General features: G+C 39.5%; 1 protein-coding gene across 5 annotated transcripts in view; it reads right to left on the bottom strand.

The window, feature by feature from the left end:
- Cntnap5 (contactin associated protein family member 5) overlaps positions 1-15,943 on the bottom strand; it is a 910,241-nt gene that overhangs the window by 544,616 nt on the left and 349,682 nt on the right. For all 5 annotated transcript variants that reach the window (XM_031380047.1, XM_031380056.1, XM_031380065.1 and 2 more), the window contains one exon: positions 7,554-7,701. In XM_031380047.1, coding sequence (XP_031235907.1) covers positions 7,554-7,701 — 148 coding nt within the window. The remainder of the gene's footprint in view (positions 1-7,553; positions 7,702-15,943) is intronic.

The following is a 15,943-nucleotide window of genomic DNA, read 5'->3' as shown; positions in this document are numbered from 1 at the left end:
CATTTGAAAAACTCGAGTTCAAGGCTAGATATAACTCAACGAATAAGAGCATTGGCTTCACCAGCAAAATGTTCTAAGTCCCTAGAAACTATGCTAAAAATAATAAGATGGAATGTAGCCATTTGCATTTCTGTTATTACAGTGCTGTGGAGGGCAGAGATAGGAGGATCATGAAGGATTAATTATTAGAAGCTAACCTTAGTGACATTTTCGCAGGAGAGAACTTTTCTCAGGAGAACAACATAGTGACGGAACAAGATTCTTGATGTTCTTCTCTGTCTTCCATATTTATAAGAGAGCATTCATTCCCCAACACATCTAACACATAGATATACTGTGTAATACTATAACACACACACACACACACACACACACACACACACATACACACACACACACACACACACACACACACAGAGCCATACAAATAAAATCTAGGTGAGACTATGTAGTTCATATTCTCATAGCTGTAAATGTGAAGGCAGAAGTATCCAGTATCTGAAGACTTGTTGTCCTGGTACCAAGTGATTTATGTGGATGCCAGATTCAGTGAGAGACCTGGAGACTCGTTTCAATAAAAATAAAATGTCTACCTGTGAGCTTCACATGCACATACACATGTACTCATACATATGTATACCATATATACATAGAACACATACATACAAACACACACACACACACACACACACACACACACACACACGCAAAACCATTTCCATGAATTCATGTTTTGGATACATCTCTCCCTGGCTAGTTAGTGGTTTAGCCAGAGGGTGAATATATAAATCATCAAACTGACTACTTCCATAGGTACTGATGATAAAACAAGCTGTCAGGCAAGACTCTGGCTTCTGTATAGAGACTGGTTGCAGACACCCTAGTCCAGCTGTGAGAGCAGGTTATCTTTCAAATCCCATGATTAGCGTAAAGCACACAGAGCTTCTGGCTCTGCTTCAGAGCCTATCCATAAGGCACTAATTCATCAGAATAGAATGGCTACTGTGGAGAATCCTCTCCCTCCTGTGTTTTACCTACATGGCCTTGGTGCCTTCAGACTCCACTCTTATAAACAGTGTTTATTTTTGTTTTTAGATATGTATGTATATATGTATTGTGAATGTGTGTATGCTTGCATATGTATGTGGATATTTGTGTGTGAGTGTGTGTGTGTGTACATCTTGCATGAAGGAGCACATGTGTGCACCGTGTATGTAGAGGGTAGAGGATATAACCTTAGGTTCTGTCTACTTTGGGATTTTGAGACAAGGTATCTCATTAGAGAGGAATTCAAGAGGATGTCTAGTAGATAGGCCGACTAGTAGTCACCAGGAGTCTTTCTGACGCTGTCTCCTCATCCATGGGATTGCATGTATGGACACACAAAAATGGTATACTCACCATTTTTCTAAGCATGGGGCCCAGGGATGAAATTCAGGCACTCCTGTTTTCAAGCTCACACTTACTGATAGTGCTCTCTTTCCAGTCATTGGGATTGCTTTGACAGCTTCCTATAGCTGCTGACATTTAATATTTCTACAGCCTGAGGTTGTCCCCTGTACCTCCATGGTCCAAAGACAGCAGCAAAGGACAATGAACTAACCTATATCAATGGTTGAGGATCATGTAGATTCTCAATCAATTAGAAACATCTTAAAGAAGTCAAGATAGAAGTCCATAGAATTTCAGTGTACTATACTTCTTTTACCTATAGATAAGCACATTTATCTGTTCAGTTCTTTTAGCCATTTCTAAGAAAAAGGGTCCTATGTTCATCTAATATTAGGATACTTCTCATCTCCTGAGTGAAGCAATCGCAATGATCTGGTGAGACTGTCCAGATCTGGCTATTAAGTGCCAGATTTACAACATGGGATCTGGAGCTCGAAGTCTGAGATCTGACCACTGTCATTCTGTCTTCCATACCTCCAAGGCTGACCTGGCTGTACACAAGAACTCCCAGTATTCCCATGATAAGACTATATGATGTTAGCACACCAAAGATGAAATTTAAAACTTTGCACTTTCTCCTGCTGTGACTAATGACTCTGGATGATAACAATAGCAAAGAAGGCAGCTGAAGCAGAGATGATGATAAAGGATTTGTTTGGGGAAAGAGGACATGACTTTGCCTTGGAAGGTGATGAATTTTAGCTGATAGCACTTGCCAGTAATTAACCAGATAAGAGCAAGGTCTTGTATAGAGGGAGGAACCTGAGATATAAAAAGAGGGTTATAATTCTTAATGAGTCTGGGGAACCTGGCAGATCATTATGCATTATCAGAATTTATAATGCTTTTAAAATTAATTAGCTTCCCACACATAAAGAAATTCAAATAGAAGCTCCAGAGAAATTTTAATGTAGCTTAAAATCTCCAGATGGCTTGATAACAGGTATCAAAATCCTTTAGGACCAAGAATGTAAAAACCCAACCACCTTTATCTAAAGTACCAACAAGATGTAGACAGGAAGAAAGAATGGGGAACATATGACCTAAATATTTGAGGAACAGAGGTTCTCTGTGGGGTCATCACATGCCAAACACTACTTCAAGGAACTGCAGGCTTAAAGCAATCCCAAGTATTATTTCCACTTTTATAGAGGATTTCAGCTTACCCAAGGATACTGGAGGAGTTATTGGTAAAATCAGGTTGCTGTCTTTGGTGTGTTAAGCCCAGTCCATATGTCGCATTTGGCCATACATGAATTTAGAAAGCTTTCAAAGAGGCTGTGAAGATAGTTCAATTGGTAGTCTTTGCCATACAAATGTATGGACCTGAAGTCAATTCTAAGATACTCTGTTAAAAGACAGGTATGGTGGTACATTCCTGTAATCCTAACACAGGGGAGGCAGAGACAGGTGCATTCCTGGGAATTGGTGGACACACAACCTAGAATTTCTAGGTTGAGCCTAATTTCTCAACATTACTCTGTGGGAGAGTGCATTACCATGTGGGAGAGTGTACCAGGGGACAACACTGGGAGTAGGATCTCTCCGTCCATCTTCTGAGCCCAAGGGCTCCATTCAACACAGGTTATCAGGTGTCAGTGACAAGAGTCTTCATCCATTCTGTCATCTTACAGGCCCTTCCTGAAGATTCTAAAGATCTACAGATACTTATAAAGAAGACAGTGCAGACTAAGAAAGAATTGATTACAAAAAAACATAATTGCATAAGAAGTAGAGTTTGAGACCATGGGCTTAAATTCTAGCACTTTATCACAACTACTAATAAACAAACTCACTTGTGGCCAAAGTAGGTATTTTTATACTGTTTTCCTCTGAGATAGGGGACCTAGCCCAGGCTGGCTTTGAACTGGCTATATAGATGAGATTGACCTTGAACATGTGATGATTCTGTCTCCACCTCTTGAGAAAATGCTAAGATTACAGGCATGCACACTAAGCCAGATTTATGTGGTAGCTTGACTGACTCTCAGCTTTTTGGATGCTCAGCAGGAATTCTTCTAGCAGAGCTACATTCTGCACTCTAAGGTCTAATTTAGAAACCAATGGAAAGAAGTTATTCTTATGCACAATTAAGTATGAAGGTGCAGGTGAGGGACACTGGGGTGGAGTGTGTAGGAGCTGTTGCTCCTGGCAACAATTCAACTTTGTCCCTGAAGCCTTTTAAATATATGTTTGAAAATTGTAGGATGTTGGTTTTGACTCTTGGAGTGAAAAACTAACCTGGATGTCAGAAGATTGATTATGATCTTTTTCTTCCAGGGAAATGTTTTATGCCACATGATTGAATATAAACTATAAATGTAAGGCCACAAGGGAAGATGAGAGCAAACTTTGTGCAGACCTTACTAGCTTCAGCCACTTATGGATTTATTATCACTATCCCTTAAAAGTTCAATTACTTTTGAGTCAACTTGGCCTTATCTGTGCAGAGTACTGGGGATCTAAGAACATACATTTCTTGGCTTCATGAAGCTTATAAATTGATAGGTGAAACAGATAAGTTTTAATGAAATTTGTCTGTCCATTATTAAATAGCCATTTAAAACAGATGGATAGGTGATAAGGAATAGATGATAGATAAATAATTACATAAAATATGATAAATAGTAGAAAAATAGATGACAGATAGAAAATAGATGGACAAGACAGAAAAACTTGCTAAGTAATTGAGAATCAACATGAACTTCTCAACTTCCTGGATCTCCCTCACTGAGGTGGGATTACAGGGATGAGCCACCATGCTAGCTTAAGGGGTCAATGCTGGGAATCAAACTCACAGCTATGCATGCAGTCTACTAACGGAAGTATATCCTAAGTTTATAAATTTCTACCAATTTTTATCAATACACAGTGGAAGAAATTGAGATTTACAGTTTCACAGAAACAAAAGTAATTCCCTTAAAATACTGAAATGATTTTATTAACAAAAGATTAATATTAGTAATATTGTCAATCCTACAAGAGTCAGCTGGGCTAAGCTGAGACAATGAGACTAACCCCAAACATGTGCAACTAACTAACCCCTTAACAAATCATCAGTTTGAAGAGCAGGCACTTAGTAGTGAATGCGCATCGTGTCTTGTTCTTTAACATTCCTGCATGTGCAGTGAACTGGAAATGAAAAAGATGTCAACTTAGCATCAGCAAACAGTTATGGTATGGGTACTGGTTGTGACACCAAATAGTAAATGAAGTCATACCTAAGAATCATATATTAATAATGGATATACAGGAATAAGGCAGGTGGTTTTATTGGGCATTTGGAGGGTACACCTTTGAGGATGCCACAGGTCAACTGAGAATTGCATTAACATACAGCTAAAAGTAATGTTTTTTGTCCAAGGGCTTACATAGTGGTCTGTTCAGTGCGAGAGCATAGGAAAGACACCACAGAGTGAGGAAGAGGTGGATGGAGATGAAAGGAAACAGGACATGATAGATGAGGAGGGAGGCAGGGGAAGAGGACGGAGGAAAGGGAGTTATGGCAGCAACGTTTAACAGGAATTTTGGTTACAGAGTCTCAGTTATGTTAGTAAATCAGGCAGGCAGTGAAATATGTGATTCTTATTTGTAGACAGCATTTGGGTATTTATGAAATATAGTACGTCTGATAAGGAGAAGAGTAGAAACTGCTGAAATCCCACAGCTGAGGACTGAACATTCTGGGGGAAAACTAAAGTATGGAGACATTTGAAAGACTAATAAAAATCTCTGTACCAGGGCTAGCAAATGACTCCTTGGTGGGTAAATACATTTGCTGCCACGGGTTATGACTTAAGCTCAACCCTCAAGGTTTACATGATGAGATGAAAGAAGTGACTCCTCAAAAGTTGTTTTCTGATACAAATACACACACACACACACACACACACACACACACACACACACACACTATAATGTAGTTGAAATTATTAGACCCAAAGAGATGGCTTTATAAATAACATACATATATGATTTTAGTGCTTTTTCATCGGGAATGTTTCTTAACAAATCCTTAAGCAATCATGGACAATAAGAATCACTGAGGCTTCCCAGCAGTGAAAACGGTCCTCACTGAAGGGTGAGGTTCCAGGGTCATGAAAGGTCTGAGACTTGCAAGTGGCAAAGTCCTTCCTTGGATAGGCTGTTGATGCTCCTCCCATAGATTTTACTCTTTCTAAAAGTCTTGTTCATAATAAAAACAATCTTTCTCCAGCAAATCCTCTGCCTTCAGACTTCATTTCTCTACCAGCACCACCTTAGCCAAGTATTTACTCAAGGAGCCACCAACACTTCATAGTTTCGTGTTTTCATGTCCAGAAATCTTAATTTAGTGCCTGTGATATCAGAGAACCAAATGCATTTTTATGGAGCACTTCAAATGCTTCTTAGACAAGTGTTGTTTTACCCTGGCTTTGATGAATAGCACTAGGTATGTATGAGGTCCTTCCATGACCTAATGCCATAATTCACTGAACTGCTGTGAAACTTTTAATTACCAACAAGAAAACATGGAATCAACTCTAACGGGAACCTCAGTAAGTGATTCTCTAGATTAGGTTGGCTTGTGGGCATGTATGATGATGAATTTCCTTGAATAGTGTGAAGATGTACTCAGTCCATTGGACCACTACCTGAGCATGGTATCCTGATTGACAGGAGCCACAAAACAAGTTGATCCCTAGCATATGAACATGTATTCATCACTCTCCACTCTTAAATGTAGATGGTGTGACTAGCCTCCTCAACTTTATGCCACCTTGATTACCCAGCAATGATGGATTGTTACCTGAGATTGTGAGCTCAAATAATTAACATCTTTCTCCCTTAAATGGTTTCCAAGGCGCTTTATCTTAGTAATTGGAAACAGCTAAGATAACTATGTTTTTAAACATTATGTTGACAAAGTGTATTAACTCATTAGGTGACAATGGATAATGTTTTAAAATCAACAAGTGAATGTCACTGATTGGAAGAAGAAAATCAATTCATAATGATACAGTTTGCATGTTCAGCATTACCCCTACAAGAGAGAATTAAAAGAGCAACCTTTATGAATGACTCCTTCCTTCCAGTATAATGGTTTCCCACCTGTAGGTTATGACCCTTTTGGAGCTCAAATGATCCTTTCACAGAGGTCACATATCAGATATCCTGCATATCAGATATTTACATTATGATGCATAATGGTAGCAGAATTACAGTTATGAAGTAAGAACAAAAATAATCTTATGGCTGGAGGTTACCATAACATGAGGAATAATATTAAAGGAATGCAGCATTAGGAAAGTTGAGAACCATTGTTTTAGAAATAGCTTCAATTCTACAGTCTCTTTTTGTTCAAGATGCATTATTACTTAATACTTACTCTTAGCAACTCTCAAGGTAACACATGAATGTCATGACTGCAGAAGAAGAGAATTTCATGAATTACCCTGCGTAGAATTTTTTTTTTCATTTTCTAGAATGTGATTTCATGATTCTGGAGTAGAGAAAGAGCTTTACTTCCAAAGAAAATCTCAGATAGCTATTTCTGATTGCAAGTGGTATCCAAGCCCCAAGGGCCCTTAGCTTTAAACTTTTTGTTGAAACTTTATTGCATTATTGCCTCATCCTTATAGAGAGCCCTATAGAACATAAGACCATTTCTACTTCTCTGCTGAGGTACACATTTTCATATATATATATATATTACACTCTAGAATAAAATGAGAGAACTACAGGCTGGGGAAATAGCTATGGTTCTAAAGTGCTTACTTTGCAAGCATGAAGCCCTGAATTCTATTCCCAGAGCCCAAATCAAGTTGGAAGTGATAGTACACACTAGTAATATCAGCTGTGAGGAAATAAAGATGACAACATCTTTAGGGGTCACTGGTCAGCCAATATAGGCTCAGCTGGAAGTTCCAGACCAGGTAAAAAGTATTGGGTCAAATGGCGTGTGCTCTTCAGAAACATTAGAGGTTTCTGTCTAGCTGCTTTTTTGTAGTCATGCACATGAACATATACACAAACATACACAGATTGTAATACTCAGCATTAATAATCTGATATTCCATAGCCATCTTATGCCGTGTGACTTCATCCATGTGGGTACTTACTATAGGAGCATCCATAGGCCTCCACTCTCATGCCAATCTTTCCATTTGGATTCCACTCCAGGGGCACAAAGCGAACAAAGCGGGCTCTCACAGAGTGCGGTAGCTTGTGGTGAACCACACTGTCAGCATTCATGTTTCCCACAAACGTCTGAAGAGAGAAGGAAATTTGGTGAGTACCAAGCCATGTCAACAGAAGCATGCATGCGTCTTTACTCAGACTTTCAGGGAATGTCGGCAGGAACAACAAAATAAAAGAAGATAAAACAAAACAAAGGCCCTAGTTACTCTAACATTACTCTAATGTGGTGACAGTCCTGCCCCAGGCCTTATAATTTTTCATAAGTACTAAATACTATTCTTTAGGATTTCCGTCTCCCTACCATACTACCTTGCTAAATTTAATGAATAAGGAAAGCTTCAAGGTATGACATCTGAAGTTTTAAAAGTCAGTAATAACATGAAGTTCCAGTTTCCCACGTTTACAGTCATTGTGAACCATAAGATAACTGACTCTCCCCTCTTGGGAGGAAAGGTGCTTTACTGAAACAATTGTCAAGGTCATTTGAGGAAAGTTAACTAAGCACACAACATCATCACCACCATTTTAAAAATTAAACTTAAACAATAGACAACAAAAATTCCTGTGTGAAGGGAACACATAAGGAAATAAACCTTCAAATTATCCAGTCATTCAATAGTTAGAAGTTAGGCTGAAGTTTAGTTCTAAAACTGTCCATGCCTCTTTTTGAAGTTTTCACTTTCTATGAAGTCATCAGGTTCTACAAGAAGGAATCATCATATATCTAACTATATATGTAGTTCATTTTTTGTTTATTTGTGATTGATGTTTATTTGAAAAAAAATCACACATGGTCTGAAGAGTTGGTTCAGTGGTTATGAGTGTTTACTGCATTGCCCACTACCCAGGACTAGCGTGGTCAGGGATCATGAAGAAGGTAAATCCACCACCTTACTAAACTAGCATAATCTCTAAATCCATTCCAAATATTTACCCTTGTATGCACAGATAAATCAACTCCTCACCCCTAACCAAGGAAAATTATCCTAGAAATAGAGAAGACATCCCAAAACCCTACAACTGATCAAATCATAGAGAACAAGTAACTGTAAGATGCCTGGTCCCAACTGATACTTACAGCTACAACACATTCCAGTACCTAAGACTCAGGGACCAATATGGAAGAGATGGAGGAAAGAATGTAAGAGTCAGAAGAACAGAATGTTTCCAGTGAGATTGAGACTCCCAAGATTGTCAGGGTAGTTACAACCAGGAAGTCTCACTCACATGGCTGCCAAAAATAAGACTCAAACAAGAAAAGTACCATTAGATATTAACATAGAAAAAAAGAAGTTCACAGGCTTCCAACCCCAGACAAGGAGCTACAGGCAACTAAGGAATTCTAAGAACAGAAGAAGTGGTCTTCTGCTGGGAAGTAAGTACCACTCAGTTGCTTATCTACTATTAAATGGTCACCCACAAATCAGACACATATAAGTAATAGTGTACAGATTGAACGTGTTCTGCACACACACACACACACACACACACACACATACACAGCACTATTTGGTTCACTTCCTTTATGTCTCACATCCTTTATCTACAGGATAAAAGATTATCCTGGCTGATTACTTTAGAATTGTTCTTTTTCTACAGAGGGGATCTAAACCTAAGCTCTAAAAAATATCAGGATCAAATATCCACAACAAAATTCATCGCTAAGCCTTTTTAAAGTACATACTTCAGTGTCAGTAAGTGTGCTCATATTGCACAACAGTTACAATTGAGTTTTCCTAGACTGTTGTGTATATCCCAATGACAGGCTGTCAACTAATACTCAGAGGTGTGTGTTTTACTAATTCATAATTGTCCTTCTTAGCTTCAGTAATCTATAGATAGCCTTCTTGATCATTTACCATGACAGCAAACAATACAGACCTGATTCTACTCTAATGGTCAAAGTGAAAAAAAAGAAAAAAGATTTTGTGACACAAAGAAGAACATACACACACACACACACACACACACAGAGAGAGAGAGAGAGAGAGAGAGAGAGAGAGAGAGAGAGACAGACACAGAGACACAGAGACACAGAGACAGAGACAGAGACAGAAACACAGAGAGACAGAGAGAGACAGAGACAGAAAAACAGAGAAATATGGATAGAGACAGAGATACGGATAGGAACTGACAGAGAAAAATTCCTAAAGGATATATTTGTGAAAATACCACTGTGTGAAAGTATATTCTGAATTCTAAAATAGAGACTTACTGACTCCTTGAAGCCTCAGGCAAGGTATTTGAAAATCAGCATTTTTTTAAATGCCTTCTAAAGGCATCAGAAGTGGAAAATTTTGGATTGTTGGAGACTTAGTTGTGTGATGTTATCCTGGAAACTGCCTTATATGATGATATTCTTGCTGAAGCAAAGATGTGGGAAGATGTTTTGCTGAGAACATACACTTGGTGCTTTTCTGGAAGCTGCCTTGGAAAAGGTCATGTGATGCTTTGCTAGGGCAGACACTTTCAAAAACACATGATGTTTGGAAACGGTATAAATATAACCCAGCAGACTGTGGGCAGCACTGGGTGGTATCAGTTCACATTGCCATTCACCGCTGGTCTTCATTTGCCCTGATGGCATGGAAAGAAATGCATCAAGGATATGGTGTTTGCAAATAGATTGAGCAACCACGGCTGATTCTTGTGAACTAAACTGCTGTTTTCTTGACAATTGAAATTGTTCCAAAGAACTATTTCTAAACAGGTCTCTATCCACCGTTGCCCTATTAACCTTTCCATTTCACTACATCTGGTGGGTGATGGGTTAGAAGCGAGGTTAAATTAATTAAAAACCCTTATTAGTGTAGGTTTTTGAAAATGTAAGCCTACAGGCCTGTCTCTCCAAGCAGGCAAACTTAAGGGGAGCAAATACTGGAAACTCAGAGTGAGCCACAAAGGCATTTCCTCCTTTTTGATAGGATACATTTAGAAAGGCATAATAGGGTCATTAACATGCAAAACACAAGTGAAAGCTGAAATGAATAATCCCACTCCAGCTCCAAGTTCCCAACTATTCTTCTGGGGTACATGATAAAAAGGATTTCCATCAGGCTCTAGGATAATGGAAATGAAGAAATTATATACAAGAAATTGGCCTTCTATTAATGACTGACAAGGATTATAAAACATTACATTTTAGGAGTGAAAAGGGAAAATAAAAACGTGGAATTCTCCTTTGAGTTGTAGCTTTGGTGTTTGTTAGTGGTGACTGTCTGCTTTGTCATTTTAATGGCAGAGAGAAGTCCCAATGGCTCCAGAGGACTGTCACTAATTTTGGCTGAATGTCTACTCCTGATCTGATGGTTGAGGGGTTCTTAGTTGTAGCTTTGTGATTAGTTAAAGGATCTCTCCTTTAGTCGACCACAGTTTACTCTTCGTTGTGTAACATATTTGGTGGTGTGGGGGGAGGCAGAATTAAAGCATTCTGTCTGGCAGGAAGCTCTTTAGGGAGGAAAGGGGGAAAAAAAACTCAAAATAGCTTCAGGAAGTCCCGGAAACTAATTAAATTCGTTAGGCTACTCCCTGCCAGAGTAAACAATAACAGCTGAGAGTCACTCTCGAAAGAGCAAAGACAAGCTGCAAAGAAAACTATCTTGTCAGACCAGCTCCCTGGAAGACACAGAAACTAGCTAAGCTGCTCGAAAGAGGTTTAGACAACTAAGGAATGTGGAAAAGACACTGTCCAAACTGTTGAGAAGCAAGTATTTAAACACTTAATCTTATGGTGGGATGTTCTGCTTTAAAAAATATATATATATTATCAACCAATGGTCAAATAGACATATTGACTTGAATGATGTCACCAACTTGTTATTCCTAAATGTTAAAGGCAAATAGACATTAAATTATTGAACACGGATGGTAACCACTAAAACTATCCATTGCTGTTTGTTATGCTTTTGCAGCTCCACCTGTGTGGTGGATAAGGGATGATAAATTGACTGTCCAGAAGCTTGTCCCAGGTTTGTTTCCGTATCTACACTGAAGCTGTAACATCAATATGTGTGCAGCTCTGCCATATGCTGTATACTTGGGAGGACTGAAATACCTACTTAGCCAAATTCATTTTTCCACACTCCACTAAAGAAAGAGAATTCCTTGCCCTTCTGAGAAACAGATAAAAGATCTTTTTTTTTTTTTCCATCTGAAGCAGAGAGCTACTGTATAAAAGTTGACAGCAGGGCTTGGCCTACTGTTATTAGATTTAAGGTAAGATTTGAAATTTTTATAAGGGTTAGGCCCAGAACTAGAGGAGCTGACTTGTGTGTCTAAGGTTAAATCCCCAGGACAAAGTAAGTAATGGAACCAACATAGAAGACAGAATAAGATTGTTAAACAGTTCACATGTATGTATTGAAAGACCCCCAGAACTGGGGAGACCCTCACTCAAGTCTCGGGATGATGCAACCACCCAATAACTCACGAGAGACCAATCTTGCTGCAATCACATGAGGTTTATTCGGAATAAGCCAGATCTGGTGTCTAACTCGTAACCTGGCAGGCCAGAGGGGTTCAACCCCAAACACAAGAAGTGAGGGGTATTTAAAGGGAAAAAAACACAAACTAGGGGGGATGAGAGGGTTACCAAGGAAACATAACATAAAAACAGTGGAAAATTCCAAAGGGACCCAACCCCTGGTTGAGTCAGGGTCATAAGTAAAACATTGTCAAGAGGAATGTGGTTTGGTCAATGCTATCTTCTTAATGGCTGACCACTATCCTGTTCCTTATTCTGGGCCCTAGCTGGAGGGGGTCTCTGTGACCAACAAATTCCTGGAACTGACCAGTCCACATTCCTGGCTCGTTACAGAGACTTCCTATGCCTTCTTTAAGTAAAGGTTATACAGTATACATTAATGCATCTCCATTAACATGCTTTTTCCAAATTTCTAAATTCAGTCTTTCAGTATAAATGACAATAACTCCATAATATGATCCTGCTAACTACATTCGCAAGCTCAATCATATGCTGATCTTATTGCCACTTGACAAATATACTACATATGATATATATGTACAAGATTTGAAATCTGTCATCTATCTAACGTGTATCTTCTATCAATTATTGTGACTCTTCCTGTCAGTGCACTATAAGATGAAGGAGACAAATTCTCTTAGAGTCACAATGAACACCTTCTGAATGATACTCTGCATTTGTTTTCTAAGATTTTGACCTGGTACTTTTCTCATGGAGCAGTTTATGATATTAGCGTACCCAGAAATTGTGAACACACTGTCACGATGTGGGAACTCATTTATAGAATTTTAAATCTTTTGCTGGCTTTTGGGAAACAAAATCCTATTGTGTTGCCAGTTTGACCCCAGACTATCCATATCTTGCTTCAGCCTTCAGAGAAGAATGCTGCCATCATAAGCAGACGGCATTCTGAAAGTATTGCTCACTGTTTTCAATGGGGTTTCAAGGACAGGAGTTCTAAGACACACTCTTAATGCTGATTCAGTACTAAGGGCCACTGGGATGTCATTGCAACATACAGTTTCTTCCACTCCCCCAGCTGACCTCAGGGTTCTTAATTCTCCAACTTGAGTGGTGCAGAGGAGCAAAGAAAGGGTCAGCAAGGAGGAGTCTACAGCCCCGTGCTAGCAGCCTATGAGGAGGGTGAAGAAAGAAGCACAAGGTGTTGCTGGGTGGCACTTGCTATTTCATCCTTGATGGTGTCTCTGATGGTGCTGGTTGGCTTGCTGACTCCTCCACTGCACATTACTTTAGAGTGCTTTCCTAGTCTTTTCCAGTTGCAATTAGCCAAGGGCAGAGTATGCTTGGTGCTGGTTTTATGAAGGCCACGTAATAACCAGAAAGTTGCTCTGGCTATGTTTTATGGTATTTCCTCTCAGAACTTTTCAGGCTCATGTCCATGTATAAGTGTCTCCATCAGCAGATAAGCCCCAACTTTTCAGACAGGTAAGTAGTTTCCTTCCAAGCTCACCTAATTCCCACGACTGAGAATTTTGGTGGAGATAGAGAACACAATTGGAAAGTAGTATTAAAGTCAAGATAGCACACGTCTTTTTTCTTTTGCTGAGATTTGAGTCTTAGGGGAGGCTGTGTAAGTTTGGTGTCAGCTATTGGTAGAACCACATAATGGACAAAACTTATCAAAATCTCCTCTCTGCTACTTTCATTTTTATTTCACTCTTACTTGTCTTTATTAAGCAGGAAGATCTAAAAAATTTACACGTTGTTCAAGCACTGATTCTCCCATAGGGGGGGTGGTGAACCAGCATTTGCAGTTTTGAAATTGATTCTTGGAATACAATGGGGGTAGAGGGGAAAGAAAAGAAAAGAAGAAAAAGAAAGAAAGCAGAAACACTTTCCACACTAAAGGAAGTAATTTCTGATGCCAACTTTGCTGGTAAATTAAGACCAAAAACCCTGGTTGTTTGTTGCAATATTTGAAGCCTGTCTCCCAATGAATGAAAACCAAATAAAATGTGCTAATGTGCTTTTGACAGTATAAAAGAGCACATATCGGGTTGGGGAGATATCTCAGCCAGTAATGGTTGCTGTGCAAGCATGAGGACTCATTTTCAAGACTCACAGGAAAAGTTGGGCCCAGGTGCATATATATTCCAGTGCTGGGAACAAAAACCAGAGGATCTTATTAGTCATCCAGCCTAGCCGAGGTAGTGAGGTTCAGATTCCGTGAGAAACAGCCGATATCCACCTCTGGCCTCAGCATGTGTGGCAGAGCAAGACAGTGCAGAGGTTCCTCCATCATGTATTCTTGCTAAGATCATTTCAGGCTTAACGAGAATTGGATGGCCTTGACAGAGAACCCCATGGAAAATTACCCACATCTATTCTAACCTGAGGTCAAGATGCCCCAGTTAAATTAGCCTAGCTTCTTTTAAATCGTGTGCTTGTGAAACCTGTGCAACAACTTCCCCGCCTCCTTACATGCAGCTGCAGAGAGAGATACCAAGATATGGTTTTTTCTCTTTGTTTTTCCTTTAAAAGTGCTTTTGTGTAAGTGATTTGGGGTATGTAGATTAGATCCGAAATACCTGCATTTACTCCCAACCAGCTAAAATAAAGATTTATAATTGGCTATAAACTGTGTTTCTGTGATCATATCTGGTGGGATCCTATAATACGGGAATACAAGTACTTTTATATGTGCATTCACAAACATCCGGCCAAGACACACACACACACACTCACACACACACACACACACACACTCACACACACACAGGTGGAGGAGGGGAGGGAGAGGGAGGAGATAGAGCAGGGAAGAAAGAGAAAAACCTGTCATTCTAATTGGTGAGAGAAATATAAGCCTTTGGTATGAGTAGCTAATATCACAGAGCTATTTCTTCTGATGCACACACACACACACACACACACACACACACACACACGAAGGCAGATGTTGCTGTTTCACCAATATGTCTACAATGATTCTATTTTACTTTTTGATTACCTTTCTTTTGCTAGCAACCTCCTATGTAATGTCACTGCATTTTTGTTGTCATAATGAAGCATGAAGCCACTGGACTTTGAAGGGAAAGTGTTACTAAAAATTACCTATGACTGTTTTATCTTGTACAACCTCAGGCCTTACACATTTCCGTTCAGAATATTTTCCAATACCTATCATCTCATTTATTGATTATAGTTAAAGATTTCCGCTAGAATGAGTTACAGAACCCTGGTAAGATTTGCACAACTGCAGTCTAGCACTGAAGAGGCTAAGGGAGGAGAAAGTAATGTTCCAGAGTAGTCTAAGATAGAAACTGAGTTTGAGAACAGCAAGATGGAAAACCCCGACCTCAAGAAGACTAGAGGAAAAGAAGAAGGAAAGCAGAAGTTGAGGAGGGGATATGTAGAAGTGAGGACCATGTCGGATACTAGTACTCTTAGTTCCTGGTATCAAAAGAAGATGTGGGGAAAGTTGATCATGGGATTTTTACGTTTTTCTCAAAGTTCATACCATGAAAGTGTAGCACCCAGTGTCATGGTATGTTAGCATTCTGTCTAAACTGCACCCCACAGTTACCTGGCAACAACCAGATATGCTCCTCCCTGCAGTTTCCTGAGGCCTGACACATTACAAAAGGGGCTGCTTGCCCCTCCTCCCTTTCTTGTTCCTTTCTTGCTTTCTTGGGCTCTTGCTTCCTTGCTCTTCCCTCCCCCCACTCTATCCCAATTCCCTTCCCTTCTCTCTCTCCATGTGCTCAGGGCTGGCCTCTACTTCTCTTCTCTTCTCTTCTCTTCTTCTCTTCTCCTCTCCTCTCCTCTTCTCTTCTCTTCTCTTCTCTTCTCTTCTCTTCTCTTCTCTTC

This window comes from Mastomys coucha, unplaced genomic scaffold (genome assembly GCF_008632895.1).
Source record: "Mastomys coucha isolate ucsf_1 unplaced genomic scaffold, UCSF_Mcou_1 pScaffold1, whole genome shotgun sequence".
Lineage (NCBI taxonomy): Eukaryota > Metazoa > Chordata > Mammalia > Rodentia > Muridae > Mastomys > Mastomys coucha.
Note: the sequence above shows the minus strand (reverse complement) of the source record. Positions and strands in the feature narration are given on the sequence as shown.